This window comes from Notothenia rossii (assembly GCF_949606895.1).
Source record: "Notothenia rossii genome assembly, chromosome: 7".
Lineage (NCBI taxonomy): Eukaryota > Metazoa > Chordata > Actinopteri > Perciformes > Nototheniidae > Notothenia > Notothenia rossii.
In genome coordinates, this window is record NC_136905.1 from 7,446,942 (window position 1) to 7,461,878 (window position 14,937).

Consider the following 14,937-nt stretch of genomic DNA (forward strand, 5'->3'; position numbering starts at 1 on the left):
TATAGAAACAAGCAACGGTCACTCGTTAGGCCCGTTCTATTACAAAAATGCAGATGTTAGGAGAAGTACTCAGATCTTGTACTTGAGTAAAAGTAGAAGTACAAGAGTGTAGGAATACTCTGTTACAAGTAAAAGTCTTACATTCAAAATGTTACTCGAGTAAAAGTACAAAAGTATTGGCATCGAAATATACTTAGAGTAGCGACATTAAAAGTACTCATTGTGCAGCTAGTGCTAGGTGCAGCTAGTTTGAATGACTTTGTATACTGCAGGGCAGCTTGTGAATTTACTCCAGGTGGAACTAAAGTCTGATTTAGAGTAACTAAATAAATGTAGTGGAGTAAAAGTACAACTTAGCAGAATTAAAAAAACACTTACCAAATAATAACACAGCAGGTCCACACCATCATGTTTGCACTTTGCTCTCTGAGGAGCTGCTGTTTAATGCTAAACGTCTCAATGGAGCATTAGTGACACACAGCCTTTGGCATGTACCATTCTGCCATGAATTTAACCCCCAGGAGGACAAAGTCCAAGTTTGTGAAGAGTCAGAAGTTGAGTAATTTATAATATACAATAGTGGCATGTATGGTATGATAGGGAACAAATACAAAGTCGGTTAAATGCATGTGGAAGTGGACAGTTATCTAGTTATGTTTAACAGGGAGAAGATCTGTAAAAACAAACGAGATACTGACGTGCAAAGTCACATTTAGGTCTGTATTGACTTTATTTATCGTTTTGACAACTGTATGATGTTGTTTTATAGCTTTCCTGTGACAATACATATATTTCACCTCAGAAAGACTATGTAAAAAGCAAATTTAGCTGTTTTTTTTATGTCATTTTATGGTGGATGTCTTTGAATTACTGGCCATTTCAGTTCTCATGCATGGTTTTGTTGATCCAATCTATGTAATTTGCGACTCTGGTATAGACTCCATATGTTCCCTTCTTCCCGCACTCGACCCCCCAGCTGACGATCCCCGCAGCCCAGAAACGTTGGTCCTTCCACGTGGCGTACGGGCCCCCACTGTCCCCTTGGCAGGAGTCCTTCCCCCCTTCAGGCAACCCGGCACAGAACATGTTATCTGTCAGACCGGGGACATTGGACCTAGTGCTCTGCTCCAAAGAGATGGACCTACTGCATTCCGGCTGCCCCACCATAGGAATCTTCACGTACTTTAATTTGTTTGACAAAATCTGAACGTGTGTCTCAGTTTCTGTCATGCCAAATCCTGACACCAGTCTGCAAAAATAAGAAAGTGTAATGAATAGAAAGTCTCCAATTTTGAAGAATCATATGTTGGCACAACAAGGGACCAAAACAAAAGATGTTTCAAAAGCAAGATCAAATAAGGCAGATAAAAAAACAATCCAAAAGAAATGGATTATATTGAATAATGAAATGAAAACCAGTTGTTTCTTTACCCCGACTCGCCCACAGTGTACGTGGCATTCCCTGCTGGCAAACATATGGGCATAACGGAGGAGTTGAATGTGATTGGGTCTTGCGTTTTTATCAAGGCAATGTCATGGTTGTAGTTTACGTGGTTGGGGTTGTTGTATTCAGGGTGAATGTGGATTGAAGCTGCAAGCACAGGCGGTCCCAACATGTAAGTAACATGAGTGAGTCCCGTGAAAATCTGCAAATAGACAGCATAACAGGAAATGAATGTACATTTGGGGATAAAGAGAACACCCACAGTGCCCCACCTACAATACAATGGTGGACAGTAACTATGTACTGTTTTTAGTGGGGGGGGGTGCTAGTGGAGCACGCTCATGAGCTGTTCCCCGGACCCTCGCAGCGGAGTTAATGCGGCCCGCCCAAGTAAAGTATTTGTGTGCGAAACCCTGCCTTCCACCTATGCACACTTACCTCTACAGCGTCGTTTGTTATTGGCTTTCCATTAGACATTAGGTTATGAGCTGCCGTCATTATCCAGCGGTCTGCAATCACCATGCCTCCTCCTCTTCCTCCACTCCTCAGGAGCACCTGCCAAGGGATGGTATCGGCTGGAGCTTCAGCGCCTCCAATAATCCTCTGAAAGCCAGCGATGAGCTTTGTGGGGTGGCCACAGACTGAGTGGAAAAGAGAGGTTTATAGTACATATATTTATGTTCAAAGTGTCACACAAGTGCACACTTCATATTCAAACTAAGATGAAGTGTTGTAGGTTTTTATTTTGTAATGAAAAGCAGTACCTGGTATGCATGCTGGACTGACAACGATATCGCTGTTGGATCTCCACCTTCTGTCGGCCTCACAGGTGAAGACCACTGCAGAGTAGAGAGAGGGTCATAAAGACAAATCAGTGAGTTGAGTAGAAGTGTACTCCAGTGTGTGTCAGTATCACTGTTGTGTGTGGTAACAGGAGAAACAGAAAACCCCTGAACACACCTGTAGGAGCCACACGTAAAGTATATTCTGTGTTTGTTACGTCACATTTTTTGAGTCACTATAGGTGGTGGGCGTGTCTATTGGATTTAGGGTGGTGACGTTTGCGGTTTCACCGGCGCACTTTGTTATAGATGGAGGGGGAGTGAGCTGGGGAAGGACACATTTTTGTTGACCGCATACGCAATCACTATACTGGATATGGACTAGAAATAATTATATGTTCGCTTGTTTCCTTTGCAAATACGAGGTCAAACGCATACCAGTAGAAAGACTGCTTTTTTGCACGTCAGACAATGTTTTTCTCTTGTTTAGTCCCTCACGCCACTTTTATTGGATTACTACAGCTGCAACAACACCCATCAGTGATGCTTTAAAAGGACTGTGAAACAATGGCTGCCTTCTAAATTACTGCATGTTAACTTTGTACTTTCCCTATTTACTGCAGCGGCCCTCATGTACAGACTGTTGCCTGCTGTATGCGTACAAGTCGGACATACTCTTTAAATTGCTGCTTGAACTTTCATCCTTTTGCTCATATATCCGCTGTGCAAAGGATCGTGGCTCAAAATAGCCAGAAAAGCATGCCTGGTAGCATATTGCAAAATGTGACCTGATGCAGTAGAGCTTCCTGGTATTCTTGACATACCATGAATTGAAACATACTAAAATTGTTCTAGCTTATTCAAACTTTTAGTAGTGTAGGTAATGTTCTCTAGCTTGTTTTATGGTGACTGTTTAAGGTAGCTTTGATTTTTTTCAGCCCATTTGGTTTAACTTTGCTTAAAATACATAAATGTTTTAAAATATATTTTGTATTGAATGCATTTCCATTCTTCAATTGATTTCCATTCATTTCTGTGTTGTCAAAACCAATAGGCACACTTTAAAATAGTCCTCCAGTTGTCAATTCATCCCATTAAACAGCAACCCAGCAATACTTTTGGCAAGATACATAATATTGGTAAGATGCAAAGCAGTAAAGAAATCAATCTGCCTCCAAAGTGCATTATCAGTTCCATGTAAGTTGCGTGTGAGTCTGCTAACTGAGGGTTATGGCTGGTATGAATGGTGGGAACTGGGAACAGTCTTAAGCTGTACATGATAGCATATTACACGTCAATATCTCACCATTCATGCCTCCAAGGAGAGAGTAAAATGGTTCATGACAGTGATACTGAACAACAGAAAGGTACTGATTCTGAGATCCAGACAGGAAGTTCACCCCTCCATTCAGCAGAGCTTCAGGTTCTCCACAATCAATAACTGCAGGACAAACAAAATAAGGACATCTTCAAATAGAGGAACACAGGAAATTGTCAAGAACACTACACATGCATCCGGAACGTGAACTTTTGAAAGAACATACATAACATTCATCTGTTTGCAACTCACACATATATCAATATTCCAATTACTGTATATAGACTATTCTGCACAGTTTCTATCATATTCTGTTTCTATGTTATTGCATTCACTTTCACTATTGTATCTGTGTTATTGTGTTGCACTGTTGGAGGAGCCTGTGACCTAAGATTTTCATTGTCATATCTACACTGTAACTATTCACACATGACAAGAAAAGCCTTGAAGCTTGAATCCAAAATCAGTTTCCATTTATGTTAAATTGGATGTTTTGACGGAGATTAAAGGTAACGTACTGTGGCATTCTGGGAGAGGAAGGTGCCACTGTCCGTTGTTTTGACACATGGTAGAGAAACCGTCAATCTCCTTACCATCCTGAAAAAGTAAAGAGGGGAACTTGTAAAAACACAAAATGACAGAGAAGTGCCCTCCATTGAAACAAAAAAAGCTTTGATCTAACCGTCATGAGTTTGTATCCTTGGTCGCAGCGCACAAAGATGTAGTCTCTGTACAAATACTCGCTCAGGTCGGGGGTGACCCGGCCATGATCCACACTACCAGAAAATGGACACTTCACTCCTGGAAACGATATCAAGCAGACATGTATCATGTACTGCATATACAGTGAGCAGGGAAATGCATTTCACTGTTTCTCTGCCAACATATTCTGACACTTGATGAATAGAGTGGAATGAGCAGGAATGAGTCGAGGTCCCAGACATGAGTTAGCATTTTTTTTTGCACTTCCAGTTCCTTCATCCCAAAGTCTATTGGTCATGTCTTTTTGGCAAGATGTCTGAAAGTCTGTGGTTAAAGGTAACCAATTATGCAAAATCCACTTTTTCTTGTCTTTTATACATGAATATTTTTCCCCAGAATGTTAAAGGATATTTAAAAATCTGTCTGAAATGAGATAATCAGATTTGGCCAAGTTGTGATGTTACAATTGTTTTTTGAGGCAAACACTTCAGAGACATGTTTTGTATATATCTTAGACCATATGTTGATGAAACAGAGTATAATAGGAGAGCTTTAACAAGCTTTAAGCTAAACGATATTTTCACTTTTGTTTTGCTGCGACATAAGTAAGTAAATACCCCACTCTTGAAATGTGAAGCTTAATCTGTGATAATAAAAAAAAGTTGGGTTACTTCTGGCACATTTGAAGTGATGATCAGCTGTGAAGATTATCTTGCTTAACAAAACGTGAAATAATTAAATCATTTCAAAAAGTCATAATTATTTGTTTGCAATCCTGATTATTTTCCTCAATAGTCCAAAATGGAGTGGAAAAATAAATGTGCCTTTTTGTGGATGGAACCAGGGCCATGCTAATTTCAGGGTTCACCTATAAAAAGACATCCTCCCTGCAGCACTTGTATTGCTTATTTCTCCTCCCACTCCTCCCCCCCCCTCACTGTGTGTGCTGTAGTCCAGGCTCCAGCCTCTGCTCAGGCCTTCCCCGTCAGTGTGGAAGTCCAGCCGGACGCTGTTGGAGCTTGTGACTATCAGACCTGGACTCTTCCCTCCACACAGCTTCCAGGGCTCGCTGTCTGGGACGGTCACCTTTTAAATAAGACACAGCTAAGTTATTATATCTGTTTAGTTATTCATATGAAATGTAAGGAGGCTGCTCGTCGTTACCTGCAACCAGTGATGGGGACAGATTGTTCCTTGCTCAGTGTCCACGCTCTCGATGTGGAAGTTGTCATTGAAGTTGAGAGCGACAGTGAAGCCAGATTCTACAGAAATAAAGTACTGACAGGACAGAGCATGAGGCGAGGGGTCAGGATATCCTGGACTCAGCAGGTGTCCCTCTGGCTCATCAAATATACCGCCGTTGCAGGATACTGGGAAATCAAAAGAAGGAGATTGATGTTAAATGCTTTGTTCAGGTGCTTTGTTCATGCTTCACCATCAGTGGCTCAATCGTCCGCTGTTTAGCCAACTCGTACCATCAAATCATATTCATGAAATTGAACATGTTGTTTGCCGCCTTGTTTGGATTTTAACAATGCTATATTTACTTAGATTTAATGTTTATAAAAGTGTTTGTTCACTCCACAAAGGAGGTTATGATTTCCGCTCGGTATGTTTGTCTTTAAGCAGATATACTTAAGACAGTTCAGCAAAACTACTAACCCTAAACTTGGGTAAAAGGTGTAGCATGGGCTAGAGGAAGTAACCATTAACATCTGTAGCAGTTCTGGATCAAAAGCTGATAACAATACAAACTATACCTGGAGGAGTCACATTTAGTTTGCAGCGTACATGTTGTTTCCCTCTTACGACTTTAAGCTCATGGACACAGTCTGCATACTCAACACTCACACACACAGCCGCGCTGGTCTGAGCGGAGCTCGTATCCGTGGTGACAGGAGCAGAGGTACGAGCCGAGGGTGTTGAGGCAGATCTGAGAGCAGAGCGGACCTGAGCCGTCTTCAGGATCTGGATCAGAACACTCGTCTATGTCTGATGATAAAAGACACGTTGGGTTAGAGCAGGGGTGTCAAACTCAATTTCATCACGGGCCACATTCGCATAAAGGTTGCACTCAAAGGGCCGGTTGTAACTATATAAATATATAATATATATATATATAAAATAATGTATTATATTACATTATTGCCTCTATATTGGATTATTATTGAATAGAATAATAACTTAGTAATTAACTACGTCTGAAAGCAGAAGTCTAGCGCAAATAATTGCAAGTTTCTTCAGTGTGCATGTCACATAACAAGATGCATTGTGGGACATGTAGTTTATGGGCAACCTGCTTCTGTAAAATTGCATGTAACCGTAAAATAAACGTATTATAGTCTTTGCAAGCTCTTGCGGGGCCACATCAAATGAAGTCGCGGGCCGGATTTGGCCCCCGGGCCTTGAGTTTGAGACCCCTGGGTTAGAGGGATGAGGATCAGTGGTGGAAGAGTTACCATTGATATGTTCTTTTTTTTTTTTTTTTCCTAGTGCAATAAACATGCTGAATTTGCTCAAAAGGTAAATGCTACGTTCTGCCAACACTAAGGACTGTACCACTCTATCTTATTATATTTTATTGTTGTATTGTTCTGTGTTTTTTGTTGTTGTTTATTGTGCTCAGCTGCAAGTCAAAGTTCCCCTTGTGTGCTTCCTGTAATGGCAATTGTTATGTTTTCAATGTCCTCTTTTCTACTTGCCACTAATAATAGACAGGTAGTGATCTAACCCAGACACAAACCATAATATTTTACAGTGGTTTTAATCACTTTAGTTTGCCGTTTATGAAAGTAGTTGAACACAGACTGTGGATTAGAAGGAAGTAGAGTTGTCCAACAACCAGAAGATAGGTGGTTTGATCACCAACAGTCAACATGTTGGGGAAGATACTGATACTATAGAGAGGAACGTACCATGTTTACCAATTTAGAAAGTAGTAGCATTGATGTGGTATGGTCTGTAGGTCCGCCAAGAACTTTGAGCGCCCCCTTTACCTTTGCCTCTATTTTGACTTACAGTGCATCTAAATACCACCACCAAGTATCCAGAATAATACTGCAAGATATATCTAAACCAAATAATATAACAAAAACAAACATATTAGGCTCCTAGGCTACCTATTGCCTGGTACTGAGCGGAGAAGCCGACGTTCTGGCGGCGCTCCGGGTTGTTGTCGTCGCTCTGGAACACGAGGCTGAGTCTGTTGCCTGGAGACAAGATGGGCTGGTTGCCGGGGTAATGTCCATCAGCTGAGTTCTCATGGCCACAAAACTTCCCGAGGACCTCTTTATCGTAGAAAACCTGAAAGAAAAGATCATGTAAAATACACTGCGCAGCTGAATCTACTGCAGTGTTGCTGTTGAGTCACCGAACCAGGAGACAAAGTCAAGAGTGGTCTAAGTTAGATTTAGAGTTCAAATCTCAGAAAACAATTCTTCTGTCGGGTCAGCGGAGAGCAAAATTCAACACAATTCATTTGTATGATTTGTATAACTATTTTGAGATAGTATATGCAAATCTTGACTTTAAAATTCTGACCTGGCATATGTAGAACTAGTTGTAGTTTAGTATATTGGAAAAAGAACACATTCACATCTGTTTGGGGGGATATTAGTATGTGGGGAATTGGTTGGCAGCGAACACAAAACAGAAAGTGGTTTAATTATCTAAATGACACCATTAAAGGGGAAATGGGAGGAAGCGTTTACCAGAGAGCTTTGCTAGGAGGCTCACAGAGGTATTTTAGTGATACCCATCATGCAGTTAATTATACTGGGATACTCTAATGCCTATTTGGGGAAATCAGCAGAACTTGAAAAGGTATGTTAATTCTGGCAGAAAAAATGTTGTCAATATTTAGTCAGGTTTTTCAAACTGGCACTCGAGTCACATTGAGTGGTGGATGAAGTACTCAGATGGACTATTTAAGAAGAATTAGCAATACTAACATTGTAAAAAATACTGTTATAAAAAAAGATTAAAAGTCCTGATTTAAAATTCTTACTGAACAGATAAATTGGCATTAAAATATACTATACTATATACTCGTTGTGTTATTTCCCATTTCAGAATGATGAATATTAAATGACTGGATTATGATTATTGATGCATTAATGTGTCTATCAAAGTAAGTAACTACAGCTGTCAAATCAATGTAGCTTCCGAAATGCATTGGAGTCGAAGTATAAAATGGCATAAAATGAAAATACACAGGTTAAGTAAATCTAAATTGTACTGAAGTACAGTACATGTGTAAATGTGTTGAGTTGCATTACACAGCACTGGTCAAACTACAAACACCACAACTCAGGTGGACATGTCAGAGGAGGAGCAACATAGGAGGAAATGAAATGATAAGCATCAGTTTGCACGCACTACTCTAAAGCAGATGTGTAGTTGGTGTAAAGAAGTGAAATTCTTTAAGAAAGTCTAATTAGGGGTCATTTGGGGTTTTGTTTCAGTATTTGTAAGCGACTGTGACTGAAAGAATATTGCTTTTATTTTACTTTATAATGGTTCTTTCTTTTTTTTTTGTAAGAAGGGGCAGGTCAATTAAGCTGTTCTTCTCCCTGCTCCTTTCCACCATGTACTATAAAAAAAACAACCAGTATAAGTGTGCATGTTTTGCTTTAAAATAACTGCCATGTGTGGAATAAACAAATGAATAAATATATGTCTGACTGAGAGGGAGTCGTAGAAGCAGCCTGCAGTAGCCTCGATGTCCAGGTGTGTGAAGGTGAGTGTGATGCGGTATCCCTCCGGCACGCTGAGGTCCCACTGCTGCTGCAGGTTGGGGGGGTACGGCTGGGGGTAGAGGGGGGACTGGACCCCCCCGTGCATCGCAGGCTCGGAGTCTGGCAGCCGCCGGCCCCCACACACACACACTGACAGGAACCTGGATGAAGTGCAAACAGAGTTAAATCAGATAGTTATCATCTGAACCGCTGGTCCAAAGTTAACGCAAACAGAGAAAAGAGTAAACAACGTGACACAATCAACACAACTGTGGCAAGCGTATATTGTTCAGGCTTTAATATGTGAGTTACTGAAAGGCAGACAACCTATAAAACACTGCGTATCTGTAATATTGGTAATACAGAATAAAACACAAGGTGATCAAAAAAGCAGCTCCATAATGACAGATGGTAATCAAAGTTAATTTTGGAATCAACCTAGACATTAATGACAAAAACTATTACAATGAAACATAAAAATGGGTGAAAACTAAATCCAAACTTACAAGATGATACAGGAAGTCCACGCCATCGCTGGATTTAAGGATTTAAGGATTTATCCGTGAGTGAAATGATCCTCTGCCGTTTGGGGAAATGTCTCACATTCAAGTGAAACATTAATTCCCGTCGTTTGCAGTGTTTAGCAACTCTCTGCGTTAATGCCAGGAATAAGCCTTGTTTGTTTTGGCAAAATCGAAACAAGCTCGTGATTTAAAAAATGTAGAAAACAGGGTCGATGCGGGGAATAGTTCATTTGAAATACACAATTAGGAAGAGCTTTTGAACTATACATTATTATCTATTGAGAAAAACTACACTGATTATAATTGTAGCTTTCAGGTCCAATATGTTAAATCCTCATAAGACCTGAATCCATCACTAGAGGGGGCTGCTGGTCTTTTTCAGCGTCTTCAAACACAGAAGCCAGGCGTTTCATTTAGAGGTTAGTCAAACACTATCTCCTGGTCAAAGACAATCGTGTTAATAATATACTTTGAAACAAACAAACACATCAAATTAGAGAAACATGACATTTGGTTTGTGGTTGTCTATGAACATTGAATGTATGTCTTTATGCTAGAAATACAAAATGTAAACAGGAGAGCAACAACATGAGTTATGAAGTTTTATTGTTTGTCATGTGAGAGCACTTCAGTGTCAGTGAAACACACAGCGCTCAAAAACATTTTGATTTACAGTTCAATCATGAAATAATGAAGCGTTCCAGGGAATGGATGTCAAGTTACAGACAGTGTGTATAAGCTGATTAAAAGACAAAGATACATTGTGTTATGAAGTTGGTTAAAGCCCACACTCTCTGCAGTATATTTGCAGATGTGTTTAATACAAAAGTGTAGTAAGAAGGTCATGCTTAATGTTATTAATGTTGATACGCCATTACAATAGTATAGTCTATTCTAAGATCTGAATCAGACTTGGATTATAACGATATAAAGGTTAGTAAAAAAGTAGTCTCCTTCTAGGATTGCTCGACTGAATCCATTGTCTCCTTGATCCAGGCTACATAATTCTCCACCTTGACATAATAACCCTTGAACTGCTTCTGACGACAGCTGGCTCCCCAGGACACAATGCCGGTCAGATAGTAGGGCTCATTGCCTTCAAGCACCATGGGCATCACCAGCGGACCCCCGCTGTCCCTCCTGCAGCTGTCCGCTGTATCAGATCCAGCACAGAACATGTTACGGGTGAACATCATGGGTTTGGGAGGTATCCCTTGACCCGTGGATTTGGGAGTTCCCGGTGTATTTTGACACACTGTAGAGGGGTAGACATTAATATGAGCGTATTTCAGGGTTTCAGAAACGGCTGCAGTCTCCGTCCCCCCCCAGCCTGACACCGTGCCATGTTCACCGTCCCTAAAGCCCCTGTTAGACTGCGGCAGACAGACGGGAAGGAGGTTTGGGCTCAAATTCACCCTGGAAGAGAATCTGATAAGAGCAATATCATTGTCGAAATTGTTGCGGTCCGCCATGCCCTGGATGTAGTTGGGATGAATGATGATCCTCTCAATGTCCAAGAGAACTCCTTTAGGCAATTTAACCTGTGTTCCTCCGTCTACCAGTCCACCGTACACACGGGTAGCTTCTACCTTCTTACCTTCCACCACATGAGCTGCTGTGACAGCCCATCGGTCACTGATCAGAGTCGCTCCTCCTTTGCCCCAACCCATAATCAGAAGCTGCCAAGGTATCTCTCCCAGGGTTGCATCCTTACCTCCGACAATTCTGCCGGCACTTGCTATGTGTCTGTCAAGCTTCCCGCACACTGTAACACACAAAATATCATCAATAGATTCATCATTCAAAAATGTAACTAATAGCGCGGTGCAGGAATATTGTATTTTTGTAGGACGACCTGGAAGTTAGCATCGCACAGCGCTCCCCCCCCCCCCCCCAAGAATTTGGGTTTTGGAATATAGCAGAAAATAAGATCTGTGGCAAACTGAAAGTCGTACCTTCAATGCATTTTGGCATCTCTGTGTTGCCACTCCCCGATGACCAATCACCACTGGCGCTGCAGGTGTACGTTTCTGAAAGATGGAAGAAAGAGGATTGGGGAAACAACAAAACCAGAACACTTTTATGTAAGCAATCAGACAATGGATGTGAACAATCTAAATCTATTTAATTACCATCTCCTTCCAGTGTGTAGTACTTTGAGCTGCAGTGAAACTGGATCTGGTCTTTGTACTTTGTCTGGGTGTTATCTGACTCCACCAGCTGAAGGATGCCATCTTCTGGGATATCAGGATAACCGCAATCAACAGCTAAATGTGGTCCAATGAAGAGAATGTGTCAGTATGAAAAAAGAAAAAGAAATCAGGATACATTCTCCAAATAAGAAGGAACCGATAGTCAGACTCACGTTCACATTTGTAATTGGGAGTCCATTCGCCTATGTCCTGGCATGTCGTCTCATACTGTGTTATCAGGGCCTGGGTGCCTTGCTATTTTGCAAAAGAATGACTTCATTAGCGTAACAGGGGCATAAATACATCGCGTTTAAATACATTAAAAAGGTTCTGCACACTCACAGTATTTGCGACGTAGCCTAGATCACAAGTTGCTGTCACTGTTTCCCCCCGACGATACTCTGCCTGCTGAGGCGTCACAGTGGAGTCAGAGGTCACCACCGCCGGACACACCTTATCTGTAATCAACATGTGAAAGGAGCAATTGTGATACTTTGTGATCAAACAAACTTCATAACAAACTTCATAACATTAGGTGGTGCAGTAATGAGTCCTAAAACACGGATATTAGTCAGCATTTTTACCACTTCTGGTTGCCCTGTCTTTCAAGTTTTTTTTTAAACATCTCTTTGGTTAGACGCCTGAAATAACGTCTGTAAATGACGTCTGTAAATTTCCCTCTCGTGAATGTCTGAAAATGAAGGTTGCTATCAAAGTGTCTAAATGAGACTACTAAACGTCATCACTCCAAACATTAGCCACCCTTAGCTTAGCGGCGGTGACGTGACCTAATGAGTATAACATATGTAGAAAGGACCGTGCTGAAAACAACGCGTTAGAATCATAACGTTTGTTTTCCACAGATCTTATTTTCAGTTATATTGTGAAATCCAATGGAAACATCCCGTTGCTTTTTAGCGAGCGAACCCTTGTGATGCTAACTTCAGAGTTTGCCTACAAAAACATGTGATCCCTGCACCTCTCTATGGTGTCTCATGTGAGGAGAATGCAGTACCTCTGGTCCTGAAGGCCAGACTGAAGCCTTTGTTAGTCCCGTAGCCATCAGAGATGAAGTGGATTTGAACACGATGAGAGTGAGTGAGAAAGGGAGAGGGGGGAGGCGTGTTCCCGCAGAACGACCCCAGAGTCTCAGAGTGAGTCTCAATCTGTGAACACAACGACACAGGTGATGTCTCACAATGTACCTGACTGTCTATGAACAGTTCCCTCTAGTGCAGGGGTGTCCACACTTTTTTCACCGAGGGCCACGTACAGAAAAATATAGGAAGGGCTGGGCCGCTCGTTAGAGGAGAAGTAATTTGCCTCATGAGTTCAGTTATAAGTCAGCAAAATCAATCAAATGTAGGTAAATGATGCTTTGATACTTGAAAATGCTTTAAGAAAACCAACAGCCTACATCCCAGCTCTCCAGAGGGTTTCATTTATTTTGTTAGCAGCCCATCCCTTAAAACAGAAGCCTCAGATTGATTATAATAAGAGGAAATATGAAGGGTGTATTTCAAGATTGTTACACAAATAAGTTATTGGGCTTTTTTCTTATCAACTTAGATCGGTTAGAAATAGTTTTCAACTTTAATTGTCATACATGTTTACATATATATTTGAGAAGTACAATACAAGACAAGCACAAGTTTCATTTGTGGGCCATATTTCCTTATACTTTTGGAATTAGCTGAGGGCCAATTAAAAATGGCCCGCGGCCCGCATTTGGCCCCCGGGCCGTAGCTTGGACACCCCTGCTCTAGTATCACAATCATGTGGAAGTTCATACATATTTCATTTTGCTCACACTTTTAAAAAGGGCCAACTCAAGACCTTTTTAGTTTGGCTCATATTTGTATAATACAATGAAATAAAATAAAAAAATGTAACTATTATTGAGTTTTCATATTTTTTCAGGGGAGGAGGAAACCATTAAAAAAATTCTTATAGAGAGGCGAAGTATTATGAAAAAGTATGTATTGAAGTCAATGGCGAGAGAAAGATTATCTTTTGATCCCGTTTGAATTGTGCCACGAATTACACATATGATGTTTGTCAATTTAAAGGTAACACTTTTCTTTGTGTGAAACCGCTCAATGAACTACATCTCCCATCTCGCACCACACACCCAGACGGCCGTCACGTTGGCACATTTCACTTCTTTCTTTCAGAACGAGGCGGAAAGTATTAAAAGAGGTGAAAATCACTCCAAGTCTGGGCATGTTGAGAGCTGTACATACACACAAGGGGAGTTAGTCGGTTCCGTGAGAGCCAGCATGCGGGACCGGGGTTCTGGGATTTGTAGTCTTTCTATTTGAGTATTTTTCATAGTCTTATATTTCAACAGTTTTACGACAATCTGTGACTTTTTTGACATGGATATTAATTTTAAGATTGACAAACATCATATGTGTAATTCGTGGCACAATTCAAACACAACCGAAAGATAAGTTTTCTCTCTCCATTGACTTCAATAAATGATTTTTCCGAAATAAGGTCCCATGGGTCGGACGTAGATGGGTGGGACTTTGCCTCTCTATATGTGATTACTAGTTTATCCAAATATCGCTACAAAAAAAAAAAAAAAATGACTAACACAATGAGACTTAAATACGGTTACAACACATTTTTCTGAACTCTCTCTTTGTATGCTCAGTAAAGAGAAAATGTGTTATTTCTATATTTCAGCTGAACACCTACCCTCAGTGTGTCAATGCACTGCCCATCAGGGCTCTGCTCCACATCGAACACTTGGCTGAAGAGCAGCTCCAGCTGCAGGGTGGGCTCCACAGACAGAGAGTACTGACAGTGTGCATTCTCTGCGTATGAAGCCGGCCACGAGGGGCTGGAGATTTCCCCTACCTTTAGCCCCGACAGATCCTCTGCGCAAGCCACTGTGATGAACATAAAGAGTTCAGCATCATCATCATCGTCATCATCATCGTCATCAGTTCAATGATTAAGTCAAACAGAAACACAATCGACCCTTCTCACGAATTCTTCCCCTTCCCCTGCTTCCTCTATTTCTCCAGTTTCGCTTCATGTTTCGGCTGACTGATTTGAACTTGCGTTTTTGTACACTGTTGACTGATCCTAATCATGACTAGTTGAACTACCTGTGCAAGTGCGTTTGTCCACGTCCAGGTGGTAACCGTGGCGACAGGAGCAGTGGTATCCTCCGATGTAGTTGTGACAGAACTGAGTGCATCCGCTGTCTTCTTCGTTCAAACATTCGT

The 14,937-nt window shown here is 41.2% G+C and overlaps 2 protein-coding genes across 5 annotated transcripts in view; both read right to left on the bottom strand.

Moving 5' to 3' along the window:
- Window positions 1-706: 706 nt before the first annotated feature.
- c1r (complement component 1, r subcomponent) lies at window positions 707-9,647 on the bottom strand. Its single transcript, XM_079691486.1, has 13 exons — window positions 9,489-9,647; window positions 8,930-9,143; window positions 7,366-7,549; window positions 6,098-6,238; window positions 5,411-5,616; window positions 5,185-5,332; window positions 4,227-4,345; window positions 4,063-4,141; window positions 3,533-3,667; window positions 2,209-2,283; window positions 1,883-2,085; window positions 1,432-1,646; window positions 707-1,249 (listed from the first exon to the last, which is right to left on the bottom strand). Exons 1-13 carry the CDS (start codon window positions 9,512-9,514, stop codon window positions 880-882), a joined length of 2,115 nt encoding a protein of 704 aa, XP_079547612.1. The 5' UTR covers window positions 9,515-9,647; the 3' UTR covers window positions 707-879.
- A 448-nt stretch (window positions 9,648-10,095) lies between these two features.
- The window catches only part of c1s.2 (complement component 1, s subcomponent .2), a 21,149-nt gene continuing 16,307 nt past the window's right edge, over window positions 10,096-14,937 (bottom strand). For all 4 annotated transcript variants that reach the window (XM_079691490.1, XM_079691488.1, XM_079691489.1 and 1 more), the window contains 8 exons: window positions 14,818-14,937; window positions 14,402-14,595; window positions 12,714-12,864; window positions 12,041-12,156; window positions 11,872-11,953; window positions 11,639-11,773; window positions 11,462-11,536; window positions 10,096-11,271 (listed from right to left, as the gene is read on the bottom strand). The exon at window positions 14,818-14,937 is cut by the window's right edge and continues 6 nt beyond it. In XM_079691490.1, the coding sequence (XP_079547616.1) occupies window positions 10,463-11,271; window positions 11,462-11,536; window positions 11,639-11,773; window positions 11,872-11,953; window positions 12,041-12,156; window positions 12,714-12,864; window positions 14,402-14,595; window positions 14,818-14,937 (1,682 nt within the window). In that variant the 3' untranslated portion in view covers window positions 10,096-10,462. The remainder of the gene's footprint in view (window positions 11,272-11,461; window positions 11,537-11,638; window positions 11,774-11,871; window positions 11,954-12,040; window positions 12,157-12,713; window positions 12,865-14,401; window positions 14,596-14,817) is intronic.

Coding starts and splice junctions, on each gene's coding strand:
- c1r (XM_079691486.1), bottom strand. CDS start 9,514: ATGGCGTGGACTTCCTGTATCATCTT. Junction 7,550..8,929: donor GCTTCTACGACTCCCTCTCA/GTCAGACATATA, acceptor CTTTTCTTTCAG/GTTTTCTACGATAAAGAGGT. Junction 1,647..1,882: donor TAACAAACGACGCTGTAGAG/GTAAGTGTGCAT, acceptor GTCTATTTGCAG/ATTTTCACGGGACTCACTCA.